The following is a 20,494-nucleotide window of genomic DNA, read 5'->3' on the forward strand; positions in this document are numbered from 1 at the left end:
TGACAAGCTCAGTCAATTCAGGTTCCAAGTAAAATAGTTGTCTACATCTGGTTTCTTGCAAGTTTGTACTTGTTTTTCTTGTTTAGCATATGATGAATTTAACAATCTATTAACAATCTCACCATATTTAAAAGTCTTTTTTTTTTTTCCCCTAGGCTTTATAGATGAAAAAACTAAAGCAAAATCCAGTCATTTGTCTCCATCTCTTCTATAAGTCAGTGACGCAAGTAGTAAATGGAGCTCATGTTTATTCTTATTCCCAAGAATATAGGCCCATGTACTTGGATCTCTGAGCAATACTCTACCTTTATATAGCTTTTAAAAATAATGAATGCACAGATCGAGTGTTTAACCAATTGCCAAGAATGATGGTAGACAGGATTTTTCTCCACAGACGTATTGACAGGAACCTTCAGTTTCCTTTACCTCCTCTGAAATGCTAAGGAGAGATCCTTAGTTAAGACTAGATGACTGTTGTACACCTGTAGCTTTCTAAATCAGCAACATTTCCGTTTTGTTAGTTCCTGTGTTTACTGTCTGAGAAAGGGGGAATTCTGGGAGAGAACAGGGGATAAATGAGTAAGGATTGTACTGGATAATCAAGAGCTGTTAGTCGCATAGGTCTCTTTTAGTTATACGTGTGCTTTTCGTAGATCTGAAATTTGAGTATTTCTTCAGATTTTTTTTTGTGGATGATTTATCCTGATCATAGTACATTTCTTTGTCAGTTGTCATTAGTTGATGTTAGAAGTATAACCCATCAAAAGCATTTGGGAGCAGCTATGATTTTCCTTGTGATGGAAAAGTACAAACAGGAAATGTTTTGGAAGCCTGGATCACAAAATATAAATGAAAAATTCTCAAGGAGCAGAGTGGAAGAGCCAGGTCTTAACTTTCCTCTTTTGTACTTGAATCATGAGATTATATTCTGTCCCTTAGTTCTAATTAGCATTGTGTATTTTGTATGATCCCTGTATTTTACTACAACTTGAGCATATGGATCAGAAATCTGTTTTAAATATAACTAATTAGGTGAAATGAGCTCTATACATATGCTTTGAATTTTGAAGCTTTAATATTTTGAAGGGGACTGGATTCTAAAAGTTAAAATCAACATTCACCTTTTGAAGGCTTTTCAAGCTTTCTTTTATCTTCATTCATGAGCAATTATGAGTTGCACTTTTGCCAGCTAACAGAGCTTTCTTTGTCCTTGTATCTGAAGTATGAGTTGCGGAAGAATTTTCTTTATTGATAGACTAGTCCACTTCTCTGTCAGATCTATCTGGAAAATAGTTTGCCAAACAGATCTCTTTCTAGCCCTAAAAAAGGCTGTTTTTTTTTTCTGTGCCTGCAACTGAAATACATTATGAACTTGGAGATTTGATATATTGTTTGTTATAGCAGATAGCTGCGTAGAAAAAGGGAATATGTATGTGGGGGCAGAGATATTAGAAGTTAAGTGAAATGAAGGAAACCTGGTGGTAATCTAATTTTTGAAATAATGTATCTGAAAAGTTGAACAGTCTGATTTTTTTTTTTTAATATATCATGTTTCTTTTGGCTAGAAATGTATGTAGTTTCAAAACAAAAATAATCACTTTCATGGGACAAAGCGATTTGCAAGCATGGAAGTAGAACAATATTTAAGCAGGCTTATGCGTTCTCAATTTCGAGGGTGAGATCTAGCTAGAGATTGCTAAAAATCACTATGTTTTGATTATAGTCTGTGAAATCCAGTAATTACAAAGGATGTAGGATCCAGGTGTATGCTTTGCTTTGTGTATTTATTTATATGCTGATTCTGTCAACTGTGTTTGTTTGGAGATCTCAGAGTATTTTATTTCATTCCTCCTCATATGCAGGCAGTAAATGCAGGACACAGGTGTTCACCCCACCTCATTGATCAGGGTAGTGACTGAAAGGAAATAACACTGCCTAATTCCCTATCCAATTCTGTTTGCTAGACCATATTGCCTTCCAAAAGTAAAATTAGCTTTCATGCAGCAGCTAGGAAGTTGAAACATCCAAAACTTAACTGTGTTATTGCATGCTGGTTGTGCCTCGCTTTCTTGTTTTATAGATCCAGCAGAACAGGACTGCTTCAGACCTTCTACTGCTAGATGCTTCTGCTCTAGCAGCCTGGCCTGGTTATGGCAAGGATGTTGTAATATTTCCATTAGTGAGCCTTATTTTCAAATTGTTTATAGCTGGGCATGTGAAAACTCCTGTTCTGAAATCATTGCAGCAATCTCTAGCCTACCCTCACTTTGTAAAGTTGAAGAGAAAGATGATTCAGAAGATACATTTTACAAAAAAGTGAACAAACTCAAGATTCTTCTTTGCAGTCTTTACCATCTGTTTTTCAGAAAACTTGCTGTTGATTTATTACTTCAAAAGGGGGTAATTCTGAAATTAAGAAAATGTTTACTTCTTCTGACTAACCAAAATATGTTTACTGATCCAAGCTGTAAGTTTGTGCCAACTGAAAATTTGATTTTTCATCTTTGTATCTTAGGCATTCTGGAGTGAATTCAGAGCTTACAGCAGTCTTTAAATACATTGTCCAGAATATGCAAGTTTGATGCTCGACATTAACTGTACAAACATGTCTGACAAACAACTGAGTATGACTGAAGAACTGATACTTCAGAAGTAAACTTCTGCAAGAGGGTTGAGCTGTATGGCATCAGCTTGAGTTAGCAGAAGAGAGTTAGCAAAAGCTAACCATGAATTATAGAGAAATCATCCAGTAGCAGGTGTTGAATATGTTGCAGATAATGTGGAAGAGACCAACAATATCTGTTACATAAAATGCAGTTGATCTACTGTAATTTACAGTTAAAATATTCTTAAATCTTACCACAATTAAATAGCAATTAAATTGTGAAAAATGATTATGTCAGCTCAATTTTCTAAAACAAAGCAGTGTTATTTTTCAGGAATTTGAATCAAATAAGATTGTTCTCATCAGCATGAAACCCATTCTCTGTACATAAATGAAGTAGATGTTTTTACTCTAAATCAGGCACAAAACAGCTGAGGAAAGAAAGCGCACCTTTAGCTTGCTCCAGGTTGCCACTGGAAGAATAATGTAACCATAAACCCTGAATGCAGCTTCTCAGGCATTAAAACCATTGTTTCCCTATTAATTGGATAACTTTTGCTTTTTAAATGAAGTGTTGCTCCAGTATGATCTATTAAGATGTCTCTCCCCTGCTGGGATTTATGTCGAAAGGTCACTCCAGAGCTTGATTCTGCCAACTTTTCTGTGCCATCAGACTCCAGTACAAGGTTGTGTTCACATTGTGCTCTGCATTGCAATATTCCACACTGTAATGAGAAAACAATCCAGCATTAAGTTAGAGACGCTAACCTGACTTGGGCAGGATTGGTTTCCTTTGTTTTGTGTTGTCAGTGAGACTCAATATAGGTGGCTAAAATTCACCACAATGTCTTTCTTTAGGGTTATTCACCAACAAGACAAAATTGATGGGTTTAGTTGTTAGTTTTCATATAGTTAGAATTTGAATATCTTGTCTTACGCTTATGCATGGGGAATAAGCTGGAGAAGTTTTGATACTGATCCATCTTGATATGAGTGAAGAAAAAGGAATTATCTTAACATAGAGAACAGAGCTTCAGAGGGATCCAAGTGGTTATATGCATCTTGTGATATCTGGGAAGGCACTCCACAGAATAGCAAAAGTACCTATGCTAGAACAGATAACCATGGTCAGGTGAGAAAAGTGCACGGGTAGAGAGAATTGGTGGCTTGTCCTGATGTCTTCATCTCTGTACCTTGCATTACTCTTGAAAAGCATTCCTGAAATTGCTGAGCTTTGTATGTCCTGTAGGTAACTGAACTCTGGTATCATGTAAACATATCTAAGCAGAAAGGGTACAGTATGTGCTTTACAGTTTTGAAGAAAAATATGTAAGTGGAATGTTAAGGCAACATAATTTATCATTTGATATGAGGAACTTACAATGATCATCTAGTACAGCAAGAACCATAATTAAGGAAGAAACAGCTATATATATGTATATACCATATATATACAAATGATTGAGAATTTGGTATTTATATATGCTGTGGTGTACGTTCAGGCTCAGATAAGGTTCTAAATTGTGTCAAGTTTCAGCTTTGCAGTCAAAAAGAAAGATATCTTAGTTTGATGCTAAACTATTTTTTCCCATTTATATGAACATTGACCAGAGACAGTTTTCTCTCAACTCCTCTTTATCTAATTGACTTGAAGCAGAAGCGTGCTTATACACGTCATGACTGGCCTTGTTCAAGCCAGAGTTTGTGGTTCAGATACAGTCCTGTCATGATTGTTCTGGAGGTTTGCTGGCAAGTTCCTGTCAATAGTTGATTTGGTCCTACACCATGCAGCTGTGCCTATCAGGCAGTGCATGTGTGTGCAGCCACATGCTGCCCTCCAGGCAAGGAAGTGCCTTCTGTTGACAGTGCAGGGAGGGTGCCCCAGGTGGAGCCTTGCATGACTTCATCCTTTAGTTTGCTGAAGCCTCACAAATCCAACAAGCTTTGTAATATAATAGTTCACTTGGCAAATTCATACCTGAAAAGAACCCCTGCAGCACAGTAAATTGCAACTGTAGACAATGTAGATATACACATTGTGTGTCAGCCAAGGGAGAGCTCTGTTAAAACTTGTGCTGAATGATGTTCTCATCTGTCCTAGGCATAGGAGGGTTCTTGCCTGATCTTGAGTCTAAGTCAGGCTGATGAAGCCACATTAAAATAGCTGTTGCTTTTTCTGTGCATCAGGATTGAGTTCTGAGGAATAAAATAATAAAGAACATGTGCATGCAATTAAAGTACAAAGGAAACAGGAAGGGGGATAGCAAGGAACAAATCCAGAAAATGAGGAACAGTTGAGCATCGTAATTACAGACATCTGATTATACTGGAGGAATTAAAGGACTTAAAGCATTAGTCCTACAGTCGTTCTGATGGATATACTCTTCCTCCTCACTGGATTCAGACCTTTTTAAAATTTTTTAAAGTTGCTTGTATTTTCAAAATAGCTGTCTTTATCCTATGTTCCCTCATAGCAAAACTTGTAGGGAGATCTGCAGTACAGCTTCTGAAGGAATCTCTATTATACGTTGCACAAAAATTTGGCTGCAGTAATTACTACTTCAATGCTGAAATGAGAGTTCTTTTAGGAAGACCCTGGCAAGTCAATTCTGCTATTTTGAGAATGAAGAATTGGTATTTGTGTAAATGTGTAAAAATCTATCACTTGAATCTTGTTTTGTTTTGTTTTGTTTTGTTTTGTAATATGGCTAGGGACTCATGAATAACTTTCAATTTATTTAAAACATTGTATATAAGCAGTTATTAACTGCATGATTGATAAGCATAATTTTATTTGGATTTTTCATTAAAATGTGTGAAGCTTTGTGAAGTAGTACTGGAGATCGTGACAGATGAATGGGCTTGACGCAGAGCATTTCTGTGTTATTAAAGATATGTAAGAACACTAATTCTGTATTAGAAGCTGGTCAGTCTCCTGGGTCTTTTCTGTTGAATATATCAAATGGGGAAGTATCTCTTTTTATTGCTAGCATATCCAAAGAAATCTACAGAAGGAAAATCTCCTAAAGATTTCTTCATCGTTCTTCCTTCTCGTCTCCCTACCATCTCCCACGGTTTTTTCTGTAGTGAAGGATGATCTACATTTAAGGATACAGTGTTATTTTCACTAACTGAGATTTCTATGCAAAAAAATACATTTTTTTTGCTGAACTGACGTAAAGTCTGGATATCTTATGAAAATGGACTGGTAGCCAAAAAAGAAGTTTGATTTTGTTTCTAACATGGCAATGAAAATTGAAAGCAAGCTTTAACTAAAGAGGAGGCATGTAAGAGAAAAATAGGAAGTGGCTCCAGTATGAAAAAGCTGGATAGAATAAAAAGAATACAATTGTCATAGGAAAGAAGAGGAATGCTAGTTATGTGCCATATTTATATTTTTAGAAACCTGGACTAAAATAGTTTTGATGTCACATATAAAAATAAATTTTATGGGGTTTTTCTTTTGGTTTTGATTTATATTCAGGGAGACCTATGATAAATACGCACTGAGAAGTGTGTGCAAACACATACTGCTGCTTTGTACTTGCTTGATGTGTTTTCAGTAGAAAGTACCATGTTTCTGCTTTGTCAGATGGTGATTTTTGCACAAATATACAAGATAGATGAGATTCTGAATGATCTATTCAAGTTTAAAAATTACTTTTTTTTTTCCTATTAAATCCACAGGAGAAACTTAACTAAGCTGTCCCTCATCTTCAGCCACATGCTAGCAGAAATCAAGGCTATTTTTCCAAATGGCCAATTCCAGGGTGATAACTTTCGTATCACCAAAGCAGATGCTGCAGATTTCTGGAGGAAGTTCTTTGGAGACAAGTAAGTACAAATGCTTCACACAATTATGAACTGTTTGTAATCTTAAGGAATGGTATTTTCACAAACTCAAATAGTTTGAAGTATGTGACCAAACATTTTAAAGATATTTTTTCCTCCAACTCTTTAAATTAGGTGAAATTGGTGAATTTATTATTAGCAGCTTTGTTGCAATACTGTAAATCATTCAAAAGGTGAATAAAAATGCATGGGCAGTTCTTCCAAGGGCATTTACGACTGATCATAAATTGGACTAGCTTACGTGAAGTTTATTAATTTCATTCTGGGGTGAAGAGAAACTGTTTTTGTGAGATATGTGGCAAGTCACGATACTTTGTGTTATGTATATTCTACATTTGATAAGTCCAAAGTCTGAATTGGGAGCCTATTATTGATGTCATGGACAGTATGTTTTTTCATATCCCATGTATAACTTTCTTACTATAAATGAAGTAATTTGTTTTATTCCTTAATATTGAACATTTTTTCTTTGTACTACCTACAGTTGTAAATGAGTAATGTTTTCTTTTGTTCAAATTCTGTCACAGGAAAGGGGTTCTGTAACTGGAGATATGGTGGAAGGTTTTATCAAAAGAAGTTTTTGGAGAAATTTAGTATTCTAAGAGTGTGTCATAAAATGAATGCTGAGTGATACTTGTAGATAAGTGAGAATTTAAGATGTAGGTGAATAGAAGATTCACAGCTTGATCTTTCTCATGTAGAGAAATACTTTGCAATGGAGCTGCTTTATGATCAAGTCTGATATCTTGTGGGTTGGCACATTTGTGAAGTAATTTGACTGTGTGAATTTACAAGAGTTTCATTTCCTTTTTATTTTTTTTCTCTTTTGCTAGTGTAAATGCAGCTACTGTTAGTTTCTAGCTTTTAGGTTTCATTTCAGTGTGGTCTGGTAACTTCAGTCTTCTAACAAATTTCTTTCTTGTATAAGTAGTTTGAATATGATCAAGTCATTAAATCAGTCTCTTTTTTGTTATTGTTAAAGGAAAGGAATTTGGCCATGTTTTGTCTTGCTTATGACAATTTCTTAGAATATCTTTAAAAAGCCTAAAAAAGATTAAATTAAGTCTCTGTTGCTTAGAACTTTTTAAAGTGTCAGTCAAAAGAAAAAAAAAAGTATTTTTGAAAGATGATTTAACTGTGATCATCTGCATGAAATGTCTCTGTTTTCTTTTTTTCTTCCCTTTGCTTAGCAAATCTCCACCTCCTGGTCCTCCTTTTGTGTTAGACTCTATCCTTGAATGACCTTATCCTACTGTCTTGATTGCAAGTTCCATTTCTGTCACTGAGATTTACGCATCTTCTGCAAGCTGCTGTTTCTTTCTGGCTGTCAGTTGTCTGATCATAATCAGCCTCTTCATCTTCTCTATTCACTGTTACGTTCCTCTTTGCATTTGTCTGCTAACATATTTTTTATGTGAGATTCAAGTGTTTCACTTCAGGTTTATGGTCCTGCCATTTTCCTTGGGAACTGACACAATACCAGGTGCACAAGTTGTCAGACAGCAGGATACAGTAACAAACAAATAAGTTTTTATCAGAACAAGACTGATAAGAATTTTTAAACATCATCAGTCCATCTGAATAGCTGAGCTCTGCTGCTGCCTTTCTGTCTGTTCTCACTTAACTCTTTTCTTCCTTGACTCATCTCCTGAAGTGCTTCTTTCTAATCCTTTTCAGGACCATGGGCTTTTACTGTTTCTTATCTAAATTTCTCAATATAGACAACTTAAATATGAATTCTCAATACTTAACTTTTTTCTTTCCACATATGCTGTACCATCACACCTTCTGTGTGTACCTCTACTTTAATGTTTGTTAAAGCATCCATGGACCAAAAATGCTCTGGAATCCTGTCAGTTTGGAGGAGATCAGCATATGTAACCTTGGTTTTATATTTATTTATTTATTTATTTATTTTAGTTCTATCTGCATTTTCAAACTAGGTAACAACTACAGTTTCTGTTAAACTGAACTCATTTGCTTGTCTTCTAAACAGTGAGGAATTGATATGTGCATGGAGCCTTGCCATTTTCTCACTTTTGTGCTTAAGTAACTGTAAAGCATGTAACAACATGTATTTCAGACAGATGAGAAGGGTTTTTTTGGCATTACAGTTAATCTCTTCATTAAACAAAATGCCTAGAGCTTTTTAAACATTAATTGACTTCTAATCCATTTAGAAATATATGGCAGGTATGCCTTTGAGCAACATCTTTTACAGTGGGCCTGTTATGACAAATTAGCTTGCAAATAATTTAGTATCACTTCCCTAAAAGCAAAGCCTACATGAAGATTTAGGTTGTTGCAAACAAATGATAAAATCTGTTTTTAACCTGACCTCCTAGGGGTATGCCTCTTGGGCTTTGTTAAACCTCCAAGTCTTGTAAGGTAAATGCTGCAAATGAAGAAGTGCTAGAGGAATTATATCACATATGCCCTGGATGCATTTCTGTTTTCCGAGGCTAGCCTGGAATCCTTGCTTGTTTTCAAAGCTCTTATTTTGAGGTCAGTAAGTAATTCTGCTCAAGAATGGAGTGTAAATTAAAACTAAGTTCCACTATACCTTTGCTTCTTATGGATAAACTGTAGCAGAAGAAAAAGCAATGTATTTTAAGTTGCTGAGAAATAAAGGTTTTTTTAATTTGCTGAGAAACAATATAGAGCCCAATTTGTAATTATTTTTTTCTGTATCTGAAGTCTTTCACCACTCTTCCTTAACAAGCGAGGAGCTCTAAGTTTCGTAGTTTTATTACATATGTCTGTCTGAATACTTACTGCAAAACTATGCTGCTGTAGCAGAAGTTTATTCAGCCCATTATTAAACAGTAATATAAGATGCAACCATTATTTCAGTGTTTAAAGCGAGTCAGGTGTGGGTTCATGTGACTCTGAACTCATTAGTAGAATAAATGGCTAGGTTAACTATTGAAAGTCTACAATACTTATATGTATGTATATATATAAAAATACATATATATTTATATGGCAGTTGCTCTGAAAGTAATGCCTCCTAATTTATTTTGTTGACCCATGACCTCAGAGGTTGATGTTGGTAGAATGGCAGTAAAGATTAAACCTTCCCACAAATATTCCCTTACCTTTTGTTGCTGTGTAACAGATGGCAGTCTTACATGGAAGTGTGCATGAAGCAAAGGTGTATCATTGAAATCCTCCATGCAGAAAAAATGACAAGTCATTGAGATTCATTGGTGCTTGCTGAATGTTGACCAAACAATGTACGTGAGCACAGTGAGGCAGTGGGTGGTGTTTTTTCAGCAGTGATGACTGCAATGTGAAAGGCAAGCCATATTCTGGACAGCCGTGCATACTACAAAATGAAGAGCATCTTGAACAGCTCATCCACATTAATTGGTGGATTACAACCAGGAAATTGTGTGTAGAGCTGAATCAGTGCATTGGAAACAGTGGTGGCAATGTTGGAGACAAAGTTTGTGCCAGATGGCTCCCATGAATGCTCACATGGGAACAGAAATAACAGAGTATTCAAGTTTGTCAGGATATATTGAACCAATATAAGGCCGAAGGTGACAATTTCCTGGATTTAATTCCCTGAAATGAGCTGGAGTCAAAAGGCAGTTTATGTATTACCTATTGGAGTAAAAGTTCAAAACACAGCCCTCATTGGGTAAATTGATATGCACTGTCTTTTGGCATAGGAAATGCGTGATCCTTTTTTTGGATTTTCTACAACCTGGACAAACCATTAACTCTGACTGCCGTGTCATGATGCTGACCAAACTGAAGGCTCAAACTTCCAGAGTCATACAGGAGAAGGCAGCCTTTCTCTGCACCATGATAATGCCAGACCTCTGACCAGTCTGAAGATCATGGAGCACATTGCTGTTCTTGGCTGAGCTGTTCTACTATACCCACTGTATAGTCTGCCTTTGATGCCTTCTGGCTTTGATCTGTTTGGGCGGATGAAAGATGGACTGTGTGGGCAACACTTTCCTAGCAGTGGTGTTGTCATAGCAGCTGTGAAAGAGTGGGTCACCTCTACTAGTGCGGATTTTAACAAGAATGGCATGCAGGTTCTTACTCACCACTGGCAAAAATGCATAGCTAGTAGTGGTGATTATCTTGAAAAATACTATATTGTTGTGGAGAATTTTCTCTATCAAGTAGTCTTCTTCTGCTCATTGTATCTGTTGTAGTTTCTATGAGCATAAATAGGAGGCATTACTTCCAGAGGAACCTACATAGCTGCTCTTTGAATGTCCTGTGGAGAGAAGATCTCAGCAAAGAATGGTTTCAACAGAATAAGGTGCTGAGAACTCTAGAAATCCTTGACTTTCAAATCCCTCCTCAATTTTTGTATTCCTGAATCACCTTTACAAAACTTGTAGGTAATGTCAGTAGCTAGGAAGCCTGGGAGCAAGAGAATGCTGTGGAGCTTGTGAGAGATGCAACAAACTTTATAACGGAAATCATCAGCACTTACATAGGCAGAGTGCAGAATAAATGTTAAATAGTCAGGAGCCTTTGAGTTGTAAGTATTTCTAGTGATGCATGTTTCAGAGGAGATGAGGAAGCCTCAGAAGTGATAGGATGTTTAGAATGGGCCTGATAAGAAGAATATAGGTTTTATGTATTTACAGAGAGGGGTCTGACTGATAAACCAAGGTGGAAGATTGAGACTGATAATTTGGGTGAAGGAAGACAATGGACTTCAGCAGTATAATGAAGGAAGAAATGGAAGAATTTATTTGATTTCTTTGTAAGGGCAAAGTACAGTATATACACAGATCGCAGGGTGAGTGATGTCAGCAGTGCCCAAATGGAAGGCCCCTTGACTCTGTCAAGGAGGTTGACTGAGGAAAAGCTGTCATGAAGTTGAAGGAATAGAGAGAATTTTGGATTTGCATTGTGAAAACAAAAACCAGCAATAAGTGAGAACTTTCCAAGGGCTGAATAATGTCTACAGTGGCCAAGAGCATAGCTATTTGATGTATTTATTCACTGGCTATGAGGAGGAAGACAGACTTCTGAACAAAACACTGGGGCTGCTTGAAAACAAGGTAAGGAATAAAATGATACAGAGTTTATGCCAAGGACAAGGTCAATATTTTAGATTAAATAACATATCAGGAAGTTGTTTGACAGGGATAAAAGCAAGAAAGTGGTAAAACTGAGGAAGTGTGACTTCTAATTTTGTACTGGTTACTGGAACACAATTATTGGAGCAAGTGGTTTTAGTGGAGTTGCTCATAGGTCATTCTGTACAGAGTTTACCATTATAGTTGTTCTGACTCAAATTAGAGTTTAATATACAGCTAAGCAGTAATGCTGAGTGGAACTGTGAAATTGTAAGGCATGTAATCAGCAGTTACATTTGTTTATAGATACTTTAGTAACCCCCAGTGGCTTGTAAATATGGATATAAAACATAATCTGATCGCTTCTTCATTATCTGCATTTTATCACTGCATAGTGCTCGATGTTAATTTCCCCTGGTTCCTCACTCATTTTAATAGCATCTTACAGCTTTTACTTATTTTCTGTTCTGAGTAAAAATGTGCAAAATACCACTGGGAGCAATCCTGAACTGAAAATGAGAGTGGGCGAGATGACCTAACAGAGCTTTCCAGCCCCTTAGTTGTAAGCCTTGGTGAAGTCATGCAGCTGCTTTGTAACTATTGAAGTTTGTGATTTGCGGCTGCCTTCATGTTGCAGAATGAATCAGCATCAAAATGCTAATATTCTTATATTTTCATTTTTTCACAATTGTTCCATATATTCTCTTCTTTAATGTTTTACTCTTCACTGTGAAATATTAAAAAAAAAAAAAAAAAAAAGTATTTTTGTTATTGTTAGATGCATTGATTTCCCCCACCTTTTCATTTCTGAGGAAATGGAAATTATTTCACTAGTAGGGTCAAGTACATTACTGTTTTAAAAATCTGATATTTGGTTGTTTTTTCTTTTTCTCATCCAAATCCTCAAACTTTTAACTGTTACTCAGGGGAAAATGTGTCAATTGAAGAAGGGTTTTTTATTTCAGATTGCTACTTCAAAATTTTGAGTAGTCTTGTTTCTATTGTGGTTAGTGTTGTTTGGCACAGGATGTAACAGACAGCCTCTGTTGCTTGGATTTAGAGAAGCAGCAGTAAAATAGGCACAAATTACATGGCAAGACTTAACTTCAAAACATTTGACTGTCAAAAAGTGAGATCTCGGGTAAACTCGATTTTAACACCTTGTTGATCCCCTTAAATTATTACTTGTTCTCCTGTTATGCTCATAGTGCCCAAGAGCCATCTTATTGCCTGAACACTGTAAATTATAGGTTGAAGTGGTCATCCTGGCCCAGAGATGTGCTAATCAGTATGAACTGATGTGGAAGCAGAAACCAAAAGATAGAAACAGATGAAAGAGGAAGAGGCAGTGATGTGGAAGCCCGTGGTGTTTATAACTGTAAAGATCGATTGACAACAGAAAAGGTTAAAGGGAAGGAGATAAAAAGAGAACGGGCTTTTAAAAGGTGATTGTTTCCTTGGCTTATCATCAACATTCAAAATATACTTTTTGGTAGCCTTAGTCTGAGACAGAGATAGAATCCGCGTTTGTCAGATTTTGACAGATCTGCCATCGGTCACGCAGCAACAACGTGTAATGAAATATTGGTGGGAAGGTTCAAATATCAACTTCTGAGGTCATGGCCAATACAGTAAAATAGGAGACACTACTTTTGGAGCAGTCTTTGTATGATAAAAAAAACAGAAAAATACAGTGGTCTTCACAGTTATTCTGGGTGGCTGAGAATAAGGTTAAATTAGATGTGCAGAAGATAGAGAAAGAAAGTAGTAGTAGGAGGCACACATGACTGAGAGACAGGAGAACATACTTGGTGGAAGTCAGGATAGGCAGCAGTTTTTTAAGGCTAAAAGAACTTGTGAATCATGGATGTGCTTTGGATTGTGATTTGAGATCAGAGTTGGAAATATATAGATAAGTTTATTCTCTTCAGGGACTTTTCAGGAAATGCAAGCTTCCTGCATCTCTTAAGAGGAACTATAAATTTGCTGTCTCACCAGCAATGTCCACTTACATGACTTTGGATATTTTAGGTGGTATATATTTCTCATTTCCAAAGGCTTATTTTCTCACTTTTACTTTCTCTTCTCTCACACTAGACTCATCTATATTTGTTCTGTATTATGTCATTTTCTAATGAATGTACTGGCATGATATGGCAGAATTCATCTTGTCCCTTAGGACTGAGCTCCTCAAGCATGTCAGTTGGTTTGCTCTGCAGCTCAGAAGCAACAAAAATATGTGGCCTCTCATTTAAACCTGAAGCAACAGTCTTAAGAAAGTGCTGTGTTCAGTGATGATAAGCTAAAATCCATGTTGTTGCTCACTACAGACGTGCAAAAAATGTTGTTCCTACTTGGGTCTGCATTTACTTGAATATTTTTGAGTTTGCTCTGAACACAGTGCTGCTCTTTTCATTTTGTGCATTCTGGCAATGTTTCAGAGAGTTTCTTGGAGACAAATGTTCATTATTAAGTGTAAGTTACACAGGTATATGTTTACCTTCTTAGACAAACTTGAGGTCTGTTATAGTTCAGAGGGAATCTGTCACTTGATGTTTGAGAATAGCTGTATTTCTGCAGTTCTACTGAAAAGCTATACTTCGAACATTCTCAAAAAATATTTACTTCCTTTTCAGGTTTATTTTCATGTCTTCTGCTTTTTAGTAATGTGGGTAATATCACGGAGTTTAAGGAAATCCCATGTACGCGTGGTCAGGGCAAGAAGGAAAGAAGGACCTAAATTCCTCTTCTGAACTGTATAAAAATTATGTCCTGGACTCTAATCATTCGTCTTTAGATGTGTGGAAGTTGTTCGGTGTTTAAAACACTGTATTTGAAAATATTGAATGACGCTTTTGACATATGTCAATAATAGTAAATGGATACCATCCTGTATGAAAGTATTTTTGAGGATGTAATTTTATTTGAGCATGTGTACATTCATTATTATTCTGTAATTCTATAATTCTATTAGATTCCATAGAATATTCTATATTCTATTATTCTATGCTAATTTTACTATTGCAGAAAAAAATGTGGGGAAGCAGTCCCATTTTAAGAGGATTGGGGAAGGGCATTTTTAAAACACACACTTTTTTTTTAATGATTTTTTTTTAATGAGAATCTTAAATAAAAAGACAACCCCAAAGTAAATGCTAGGATGCAGATAGCTTTGTTGATTGAAGAGAGGTTAGATGAACGCAAGAAGGCCTTTCAAGGGGAAAAAAAGACAATTAGAATCTTTTTTTTTAATTTTTCTATTAGTGTGAACTTGCTCCTGCTCTGGTGATGGGGGGGAAAAAAGCAGTACAAAGGAACTGCATGGATTAACCATTCCCTAAAAGTTTGGTATATATATATCTCCATGTTTCAGTTTGCTGTTTATTTTATTTGCTTCTACACTTGTGTTTCTGAATATTTTAAATTAATTGTAGGTCATAATAAAGTAACACATGATACATACATGCTGTTTTTTATGTTATGTATTTTTAAATAGAACACAAGAGTGGGGAGGAACCTTCAAAGTTAATCAGTGTTGACCACTTCAGGGCTAACTCAGAGCTAAAGTATGTTATTGAGAGCATTGTCCAAATGCCTCTTGAACACTGTAAGGCATGGGCCATCTCTAGGAAGTCTGTTCCAGGGTTCGACAACTGTCATGATAAATGTTTCTCAGTGCCCACCTGACTCTCCTCTGGCAGAGCCCTATGTCATTTCATCTTGCCATCGGTTCCCATGAGCAGAGCCCAGCACCTCCATCTGCATCCCTTTCTCTGGGCCATGCTCAGAACAGCAAGGTCACCTTTCAGCCTCCTGTTCTTCAGGCTGGGCAACCTGAGTGCCATCAACCTCTCCTTGTAGGGCTGAAAGGCATGTCCTAGTACAAGCTTTGTTGCACTCCTCTGGATGCTTTCAGGGATCTTAGCGTCCTTTTGATGTTATGGAGCCCAGAACTGTAAGTAATATTCAAGTTGAGGTTGCACCAATGACAATTATAGTGGAGGAATCACTTTTTTTTTTTAATTAGTGACCAGTTTCTTTTTCCTCAAACTGTATCTTAAAATCAGAAACACTTACCAAAAAACTGGATGTATTTGTTCGGAATGTGTAGTAGAGCTCTTAACTTTGGGCATCCAACATTCAATGAAATAACAACCACTCAGCTCTGGTCATGCTCATTCTACTGCGAGAAGTAGCCTATGTAATTAGAACTAAATACCCTTAATACTGAGTGCACTTACTGAACCAAAATCTGTGGGGAACTGATGTTACAAGGCAGTTGTATCAGACCTTTCAGAAGAGCTATAGTTGAGCTGACTAACTTTTCTCTTCCTAGGCAAGTGTCCACAGGTCAACCTGTTAGCAGTAAAGGAATTGTGCCAGCATTGTGCAGGGTATCACTATGACATGATGCGAGAAATATTATAAGGACAAGAATCATAGAAAGGTCTGTAGGAGATATCTTATATAACTCAGGAGCTGAATGCTGCAGGCAGTTTCTCATTACAGATTTTTCTTTTTATAAAGTCTTTTTTTTTTTTTTTTTTTTTCTTAAAAGAAATGACATTCTAAGCATTAAATAGGACAATCCCAATGCCAAACTTTGGTTTGATTGGTCTTGTTGTCTTCCCTCTCCTGCTACTTCTGGCGCCCTGTAGACTCCTTAAACAATCAAAATAAATCTTTAGATTTAAATAATAAAAAGATGACTTCAAAGGTTGTGAATCCCCTGAAGCACAAGAAAATATTCATTCAAGAAAACCACAATATCTACAAAAATCTTTCACCCCTTCGTCAGTACGGGAAACATTTTGACTGAACATCTCTTATTTCCCTGTCAGAATTTTTTGTTTTGTTGTGTTTTCAACATGCTTAAAATGTCTCCTGGTTTTAGTTCTTTGAGAGAAGTGGAAGTTTCTGAATTCTTGACCTTGTGATAATTCAGTAACAGCTTCAGAGTGGGATGTGTGTCTGCTCTCTGTAAGCCCTCTGAAGAGCATAATAGTTTGTACATATTAACTGGAGAGAGACACTGGGAAAGAAATGATCCCTGGCTGGTACTATTTCAAGGTATTTAGGAATGAGAGCGGTACAAAAGTAGCTCCTGAGGAATAGGAATAAATTTGTTTCAACAAACAATTCTCACCTCGTTTAAGAAAGGAGAAGGTAGAAGACATATTCCACAAAGTTCAGCAGAAAACAATTCTGTTGTTATTAGTTGTATTTCAAATTGGGGCCACATTTTAGATGCATTTTCTTGGAGAAATCCCACAGGATAACTTTAGATGTTATTTTGTTAGCTAATCACTCATTTCCCAACATCTGGTTTCTATCTTAGCCAAAGTACTAGCAAACAAAACTCAAAAAACATATGCTCCTGAAGACTTCTGTGTGTTTTCCCCATCACTGGTGGGGTTTGGAGGGGAGGATGCAGGGTGTTAATGAATGGATGATGAAAGATCATACTTGCTAATCCCATCTAATGAAATGTTTTCAGTAAATTGTCTCAGGCAACGCATGAAAAACTCGTTCTTGAGATATACTATGGCTAAATTCGTTCTTGTTGGGCTATTGTTTTTTAACTTATGGGTTAATTAACTTTTCTGACCCTTTTTTCAGTGTGATTCCAGTGCTGTAACCATTCAGATGGTTTGCTGAAAGATTCAGATGTTTCAGAGCTATGGCTACAGAAACTAAATTAATCTTAGGCATTTGAATGAAGACAACTTTAACACCAAAAAAGCACTTAGCTTTTCCAATTTTGTTTTCTGAACTTAGTGCTACACTTCATTCTCTCTTTACCATAATCAAAATTCAATGTGCGTTCGTTCTTAAATGGCATCTGATGTGGTATCCCTCTTCAGCTCTTTGTGGTTTCCTGTTTTTCGTACACAGATGAAAGTATCTGCTGAGATCTATTAAACTATGCAGTTTATCATGTCTGATTTTTCAGTGTTAGCTTCCAAGTAATGTGTAGACTTCTTTGCGTGACTCAGTAGAAATATAGGAAAATGTCTTTGGTGTTATACTTCAAATTGCTATTTGTTTTAATATAGTTTAATTCTGAAATATTTATTATGCAGTGCCAACTTAAAACAGTTGCTCTTTTTCTTGAACAATATTGTAGTACCAAGCAATATGTATTTCACGTAAGGAAATGCTTTATTGTGGCTTTTCTAGCTATCTTGACCCTTATAAAAATAATGTAACGTGAACTAGTAAAAATTGCAAGAAAATAGTGATGAGTAGGTGAGCCCTGTGTCTCCTCTTTTGACATCTAGCAAACATTAAAACATATAACTTGGAAAATGTGAAATGTGCTGAAAATAGTTATGTATCAATTAGTGGTTATATACTGGTTAATTAACATGTTTTCAAGTAGCATATAATTTGCTCTCAGTTCCAGGCAGAACCTCTGTAAGAGAAGGGGCTATGGCTTAGCAAAATTGGGATTCGATCCCAAAGACTTGAGAAAAAGAACTGTTAGTGAAGAATTTCTCATAGATTTGGGAGTGATAAATTGGAGTATTTCAGTGTGATCAGCCTCATCAGATTCCAGTTGTAAGCACTTGGTTGGCAAAACAACAAATCTACATTACCTCAGCCTATACAAATAGAAACTGAGTTTGACAGATTGTGGGTTTGCATTAGGGAAGATAACTTTAATCTCATTCTACCCTGATTTCCCACGTTCTGCCGTGTTCACTACTCTCAAAAAATAATCCTCATTGTGCCATAACATGTGAAGATGAAAATTTTAGAAAGAGTCTTCTAATATCTATGTAACTGTCATGGGGTATAGCAACCGTTGGCCCAGTGGTGATGATAACTGGACGATTGTTATCAGAAGGTTCTTGGCCAGTATTTAACAGCCTAAGTTATGAAAAAGGTTACTGCAGTAGATGCTAAATTGATGTTTATCATTCTGAGAAGGGAGACTGAAGAAGAGAGTTTTTTGCCAAAAACAGAGGTGGTCTTTCAGATTAACTTTGAGAAGGTGCAAGGCTTGTTGCTCTACCTGCATGGTAGAATGTTTCAGTTTCCACAGTGTTTTCCATCGTTCTGCTATTGAAACTTGAATATTTATCATTGCAATATGAAGTGTCATTTTGTTCCTTCGTGTTTTAAAGGCTCCTTTCAGATAACTTGATTCTTTTTGTCTGTTGAAAAACCTAATTAATGCTCATCTACTTCAAAAGTCAGTCTCTGCTGTCTAAATAAATTATCAAATTTTTAATATGGGTTTTCATTAAATTTATTATTTCCCCCCCTCACAGAACTATAGTGCCATGGAAAGTGTTCAGGCAGTGCCTTCATGAAGTTCATCAGATAAGCTCTGGTTTGGAAGCAATGGCTCTTAAATCTACTATTGATTTGACCTGCAATGACTACATTTCAATTTTTGAGTTTGATATCTTCACTAGGTTATTTCAGGTAAGACTTAAAAATGTTAGATATTTGCATGACTTTGAAAACTTCAGTGACCTGTGGCAATTACCTAGGGGTCAAGGAAGGTGGATTTTTGTCAGCACCCACAGCTAAAAAACTGATATCTAAAAGAGACATTCAAGCAACACCTGCTTTATTTTTGCACAAACATAGTATGATTATCTTTGTGTCTGCTGTTTGCATGTTTCACTAACCTTAAATACATTTTTTGAAATATTGACCTTCAGGTAATTATCTAAATTTTGTGTTTTTGTTATATTTTTGTATCTACATCTATTTAGATTCAGTGTTTCTACTAGATGTATGAAGAATGTTTGCTTTTTTTTTTTTTTTTTTAAGTTTAGGCCTAATTATCTTTTTTTTTTTTTTTTTAATAGACAGATTTTTCCCATTAATGCTCCTCATTCTATCAAAAATAGGGGAGTATCTCTGGGAATAGCACTAATAGGGGGAATAGTATTATTGTCAATAGATAATATTTATCTAAAATAAGCTTTGTCTGTATGTTACAAGCCACTGCAAATCTTGTGCTCCTTCTACAGAACATAATCTAAGGTATTCTTTTGAGTACTTGAGTTAACATAGAAGTCTGTGCAGGCTTGCATCTGTATTAGATGAACTGATTCTAAATTTGTCAGTTTGGATTTTTCTTTTGTATGTAGTAGTCTTTGACCTATCCTATGGTTTAGTTGGTCATTTCCTTTTTTAAACAACATACATCAATAAACTACTGCATTATTCTTTTGCCTCTTGCAGTTATGTTCAAGTAACAATTTTAATTTTTTTTTTTTTACCAAAGCCATGCCATATTTTTGTTCCCTCTTACACGTGTTATGTGTTAATCTCTCTTTAGCTTTATTGGGTTTGCTCTTCTGGGAGGGGGGTGACCATTACAAAGTATATATTAAGATCTGGCAGCAGATGATTAACAGTTTTAGTTTAGAGTTTTGATTTTGATAATCTCTTCTCTTGTCTGAGTCAGAACTATATCAAAGTTGAAAATTTTAAGGTGTAAGTAAACTAATTTAACCACAAATATTGGTTGCTTTTTAAAATAGTCACATGGGCTACAGATCTTTGAATAAAATTTTGGAGGCTCTCTTTGATGAAATAAACTAAGCTGATGCTGTTCTAGCAAAATCCCTCTAAGCTTTGCCCTTTATGTGCAGCTTGATATCATCAAATATTCCAGTCTGAACTTTGATGCCTTGTGAGCCATTTCTACTCTGTCAAAGTTTCTCGCTTTTATTCATTGTTTGGCAAACTGATCTTATTTTCAGATCAATCAAGCTCAGATCTTGCTCTCAGACTTCACTGCAAATTGTCTGAGGCCTATTGGCTGCAATATACATCGCTATGAAATACACTTATTTGAAGTTCCTTTCTGTAGAATTTGATCACCTTATTCACTGAGCTCACAGCTAAAAAGTTTGTTGTGCTTAGGTGTTCCTTTTATTAGTTTGATTAGTTTTAAATGTGCATATCAACTGTAAAATTAAAAATTTAATAAGAATTGAATGATCAGAGAGGT

At 35.9% G+C, this 20,494-nt stretch overlaps 1 protein-coding gene across 1 annotated transcript in view; it reads left to right on the plus strand.

Annotated features, from left to right (window-relative positions):
* The window catches only part of CBLB (Cbl proto-oncogene B), a gene marked incomplete at both ends in the record, with an annotated part of 121,953 nt that overhangs the window by 57,139 nt on the left and 44,320 nt on the right, over positions 1-20,494 (plus strand). The window contains 2 exons of the mRNA XM_079549727.1: positions 6,293-6,439; positions 18,792-18,948. Coding sequence (XP_079405853.1) covers positions 6,293-6,439; positions 18,792-18,948 — 304 coding nt within the window. The remainder of the gene's footprint in view (positions 1-6,292; positions 6,440-18,791; positions 18,949-20,494) is intronic.

The sequence above is a fragment of the Tetrao urogallus genome, assembly GCF_951394365.1.
Source record: "Tetrao urogallus genome assembly, chromosome: 1".
Lineage (NCBI taxonomy): Eukaryota > Metazoa > Chordata > Aves > Galliformes > Phasianidae > Tetrao > Tetrao urogallus.